The 5,621-nt window shown below is 29.1% G+C and overlaps 2 protein-coding genes across 2 annotated transcripts in view; both read left to right on the forward strand.

Annotated features, from left to right (window-relative positions):
- The first annotated feature begins 4,110 nt into the window (after window positions 1–4,110).
- LOC112906771 (protein eiger) lies at window positions 4,111–5,433 on the forward strand. Its single transcript, XM_025981631.1, has 5 exons — window positions 4,111–4,332; window positions 4,391–4,496; window positions 4,561–4,720; window positions 4,783–4,931; window positions 5,042–5,433. Exons 1-5 carry the CDS (start codon window positions 4,145–4,147, stop codon window positions 5,297–5,299), a joined length of 861 nt encoding a protein of 286 aa, XP_025837416.1. The 5' UTR covers window positions 4,111–4,144; the 3' UTR covers window positions 5,300–5,433.
- The window catches only part of LOC112904001 (SLIT-ROBO Rho GTPase-activating protein 1-like), a 3,750-nt gene continuing 2,860 nt past the window's right edge, over window positions 4,732–5,621 (forward strand). Inside the window, exon 1 of the mRNA XM_025981623.1 lies at window positions 4,732–4,736. The gene's annotated coding sequence lies outside the window, so the exon portion shown is untranslated. The remainder of the gene's footprint in view (window positions 4,737–5,621) is intronic.

A 5,621-nucleotide genomic window follows, 5' to 3' on the forward strand; every position in this document is an offset into this window, starting at 1 on the left:
TATATATATATGAGAGAATCAAAACACAAAACGGTTTAAAATTACAAAATTTTCTTCATAGTATTTAATTTTAAATAATTATACAGAACACCCTATATATTAAGGTCATTGTTCTTTTAAATTAGGTATACAAATAAGCGCATTAGTTACTTGTCGCTAACAACTTGTTGCATAATTTAATCTAAAGAAAATTTATCGTTATTGTAAAATTGCATCCAACATAACATATTTTTAAATACGTAGTTGCGTCTTAAAATTCAAGATACCGTGATCAATAAAGTGCAATTAAAAAACATGAAGTTAAATTTAGATTCCTAAAACGTAATTTAGAAAACAAAAAACTGATTACATTACTGTTAATGATTGTCTTATTATTATTACGGAATAATTAATTTTAAAAAGCCTCTCTTAATGAATTAGTTAACGAAATAGTAGTGCTTTACTAGACACAAAAGCTGGGTGTGTACACCCACATGTTCTAATCAATAACTTTTATGATTTTTTTGCGTGCCTACCCTTAATAATTTCATTTAAGTCTGAACAGATGTATACAATTAATCCTTAATCAAACATGAATTAAAGGAGGGGGTACACTTTCTAAATAAAATCGTAAAAGTAAAATTCTAAAATAATAGTTAATAGAGTTGATATATTTTACAATTTTACGTTTGGGCCGATTTTCTGTAGAAAGTGTACCCCCTTATTTGATAATTGTCATTCAAATATATTGCAATTGAAATGTTAGCAACTAATAACATCCCGCAGCAATCAAAGTAGACTTATAAGTATTTATTATAACAAAATAAAAAGTGGCAGGAAGGCAAAAAAAGAAGGAACCACACGCATGCATGTAGTTTTTGGCTTCACAAATGCCTTCCAGATGTTTGAAATTTAACGTTTATAACGAGGTATATATATATACATGTAGGAAGTCTTTTTATGAACCTAAATCTGGTTGTAATGTAAACGTGGGAACAAAAGACTAAACGTAAGTTTAATAAAAAAAGGTTTTTCTTCGTATATCTGCTATATTTCCACTATGTTTTAATCAACATAGTTGTGGAAAATGTTTAGAGAAAACCCGCAATTTTTCCATGCTATATAGATTTAAGTTTGATTTTTTTTACCTAGCAGTCTTTTTTTTCAGTTAATTTAACTGACGCAGAAATAGATAATTTAGTCGTGTAATAGAGCAGATTTGCTCTACTTACGATTGGATGCAGCTTATTGCTATTTAAATTCGTTATATCGAAGAAAAAATTATTTTATAACCGATTGTACAGAAATGAGCAAACAAATTATTATCGTTCTAACTTACTTTTTTAAACAAAAATACGTTGTTAAACGCATATATGTATGTAATAATGAAATGAATGCTTATTTTAATTACTGGAGTATTATTATCAGCTACTTCTCTGTTTTAACTAATTATGTGACAGCAATTGGATGAGTGTCAATTAGCTTGAATGGCAAGTGCTCTTTCTTAATTAGTTAATACATCTATAATTGATTTTTTATTTGAGAGCCGAAGTTATAATTATCAATTTATATTCCTTATTTTCCACTTTGACGTTACATTATTATTCATTAGTACTTGATTATCAATCGGAGAAAGCATTACGATTTTTCTTCTGAATGCATATTTGAAATTAAAGTGAACATATCTATCTTCTGCATATTTTAAGACACAAGTATATATTTATATAGAAAATTAATAACATATATTGTAATGAAAGGAATTCCCTATGTTTTTTAGGAAAATAATTGTTACCATTATTTATACAGCATAGTAAAATTAATAGCATAAGTTTTATTATACGTTAGGCATTTAAGGAGTAACAGTTTGCCAGGTCTGTTGTACATATCCCTAATCCCTATCCCCTTTATTATCCATTTGGTTCTTTCCTGTTTAAATCTGTTTCATGGACCTGGTGAACAATCTTTTTAAATTTAAATCATTCTCATTGACTCATTTTGTCTGGTTCTCCCCCTCTTACATCTTCTTTCTTCTCACGATTTTCCACTGCATCAGCACAACATTGCATCTGTCTGCCTTATGTTATTTTCAAACTTTCTTGTTCATCGTCTATCTATTGTTAATTTTGATCTTCTTTAATTTTTACGTTTATTTCCCTAATTTTTCGTTAAATGTTCTTATACTTTTTATTTATTATTAATAATTTACAGATAAATTTCAGCAAGTACCCATGTAAAAAACCTCTGCTGTTAAGAAAAAACACATTAAGTTTTTTTTACCTTTCTTATATTCTAAATCGTGTTGTATGGTTATTTTGCAAATAATTATCGCTATTTAAACCGTATTTGCCTTGCTGGCTCAGGTAGAACATAAATTATTGAAATAGAGAAAGTATTCCACTTTATTGTTAAAATTGTGTTTTCAAAACAACGTTTAAAAGTTACCTTTCTTATTTCAAACAAACAAAGCTGTGCTATAAACACAGTGCAATATCAATAACATAACTATTATAACATTACTACGAAGGTTACAACTAAAATTTTATGTAAGCAATAGGTATTAAAATTACAGTTGATTATTTATCTTTATTATTAATGATTAATTTATATTGTACTATTATTAAATTGCAATGATTTGATTCCGCTTGAACAAATGAAGGAATATTTTTAAAAATTTTCAGTAGAATGAACTCAACTGATGCAATAAGTAATATGAATTTGAGAAATTCAATTTATTCGTTACTTTTTGTATATGAAAGGTTGCCTTTGATTGTATAATGTCTACCTATGTAGCTTAGGAAGTTGCTAGTTATATTATCACTTACGCACTTCCGTTTTTACCGGAAGTTAGTATCATCTTTATTGTAGTAATAATAATTATGCATTTTTGCATTTCTGAATAAAATTGTGTATTCCTCTTTCACACATTGTTCCTTTTGCTTTCTGAAATAAAAAATGTAATAGGTTACTTAAAAGGGATTATAAATTGTGTACTTGCATATTGGGATAACTTTCTTGATAATATAATTTTTGTTGGCGGATTTACGTTTTTAATATGTATTTACAACATAGTTTTATGGACTTTTATTAAGACATTCTGTAGGTTTGACTATGATGTGAAAGTGGGCTTGAATTAGCTATTGGTATAAGTACAAGCTCGATGAAGCGTTGTGTTTTTGTCTGATCGTTCTGGACTGTTGCTTTGAAGAACAGCTTTTACTTTGAGGTGCATCAAAATCGCGAAAAATACGTACCTCCATGTAGTACAAAAAATTTCTTGAAATTAGCGAAAGGCACCATAAACCGATTAATTTTTAACCACCTTAAATAATAAGATGCAAGTAGCATATAGAACATAAAATTCTTTTATCATTATTAATTGCAGAAGGCATTTATGTTAATATTCACTAAGTATGCCCATTTTTTGTTCTATTTACTTATTATTATACGAATTTACGTTAAACATTGAATTAACTAACTTCATCATCATCATAGGGTCGTCAGTCCTAAGACTGGTTGGACACGTACCTCCACTCTTTCCTATCGTGAGCTAAACTTCGCTTTTCCCTAAAACTAGAACAGCTCACATCCTTAACTATTTGCGAACAGTAATCTAATCTAGGTCTACCTCTACCCCTTCTAACTCGTGTTTCTGCCTCTAATATGTCTCTGACTAGACCTTCATGCCTGAGAAGGTGTCCTACCAACCTATCTCGCCTATTTTTTATTGACTTCCATAGAGTCCTCTNACAGAAAAATTTGTAGCTCTTTTTTAATTGCATATCGTTTTTTTTTTTTTTATTTCCCGGTTAATAATTTGTTATAGTTACAGAGTAATACGTAGATATGTTTTTTCTTAAATTAATTTGCAAAGTTTGATGATAGAAGTGTTTATTGTTAACTTACGGTATTGGTGTATTTTATTTCTTTGTTCTTCTCTAATTAATTATAATTACGCTGTAGACCGGAGACAATAATTGTTACAATTAGACTCAAGTACATACTTCATTTAAAAAGATGCTGAAGAAATTAAAAGTAACATCATCAAAAATGTCTGTGATCTATAGTAGTAGTTCTTCTATTCATTAATTTGTGTTGTTAGATACAAAAGTTATAAAATTTGTTTTTATTTACCTTACAGCTTTATGATGATGATATTACTGTTCCAATGGTATACGATTCAAATTACTTATCAGAATCTGAAAATGACAATTACGCCAGTGACTACTTAGAAAACGACGTTTCTAGTGATAATAACTTCTCAGACAATGTAGAAATGACGCGTGGAAATCCCAACGCATCGCAAATAGCAATTTCTCTTGTAAAAAGAGCAGTTGGCGATGCCAATGCACAAGGGTAACTTTTTATTGATAAATATTTTGATAGATATTTACGTTATTTAATAATCTTTAAGATTATCATTAGCGTCAGATGACAGTAAAGAAATTTTATCTGACAATCTACAACCTACTGAATCATTTACTAGAAGAACAAGAGCTAGAAACCCTTGGAGGCCAAATGTAAGCTTTTTAACGAGGTTTAATCAATTTTTTTTGCATTTGCTACCCTTTATTAATTAATTAGGTCGACGTTGAGGAAATAGAACCGAAAAGTACCGCAACATCGCGCAGACGGAACAGGAATAGACATAGAAATAATAATTTGGAATCTTTACAGCAAGCTATTGTGCATTTTTCTGGTGACACCAGTAAGTATGTAGTAGGAAAACATGAAAACTTCAGAGGTGAGGGTGTTTAACAGTCTAATAGTTATTAGTAAAAAAACTATTGAAAACTTTTACCCCAGGAAATGGGCATCTACGTCACCCAAACCAAATATTTGCTGACTGGAAAGAGAGTGATTGGGTGAAACCCCTGGGAATGAATGAAAAGTTTGATTTTATGAACGGATATCTCAAAATTAAAGAAAACGGATTATATTTCGTATATGCACAGGTAAAAAAACATCCATAGTTACAATAACATTTACAGCTCTTTCAGTATTTTTTTTTTATTATAACTTTAATGTGTATATACATAAATGTGTAAGTATTTTTGTTTTGAAGATTTATTATCTTGATGAACACGACACAAATGGCTTTCATGTTCACAAAAATCGTGATGCAATTCTTCAGTGTACAGTAATGACACATACAGTGAGTACAGTAACAAAAGGTAACACATGCTATACAGCTGGAGTTGAATATTTGAGGGAAGGAGATGAAATTAGTATAAGAGATGTGGGTAGTCACCGTTATTCTTTATTTGAACCAGGAAAATCCTTTTTTGGAGTCATAAAGTTGGGAGACGTTAAAGTAAAATAAGTTTGTTCTATGTACATTTTAAGAAAGAAAAACTTAAAAAAATACTCGCATGTATTATGTATTAATATTGTGATAATTGAGCCCTCTGTTTTGTAAACTTATTTGTAGATTTTAGAATAAACTATTCAACTTTATTTTGCTCTTACTACAATGATCTGAAATGTTCTGTAGTAAATTTGGTAAATATAATTATTTTTATTTTTTTTTAAGTATTTTTAGGAGTATATTTATTATAAGACTATCTATGCACCATAGTGCTCAAGTTTTTTGAATAGGTACATTTTTTAATTTGCCAGGAAATAAATAGTATAGCTTACTATCA

Source organism: Agrilus planipennis, unplaced genomic scaffold (assembly GCF_000699045.2).
Source record: "Agrilus planipennis isolate EAB-ADULT unplaced genomic scaffold, Apla_2.0 scaffold179, whole genome shotgun sequence".
NCBI classification, from domain to species: Eukaryota; Metazoa; Arthropoda; class Insecta; order Coleoptera; family Buprestidae; genus Agrilus; species Agrilus planipennis.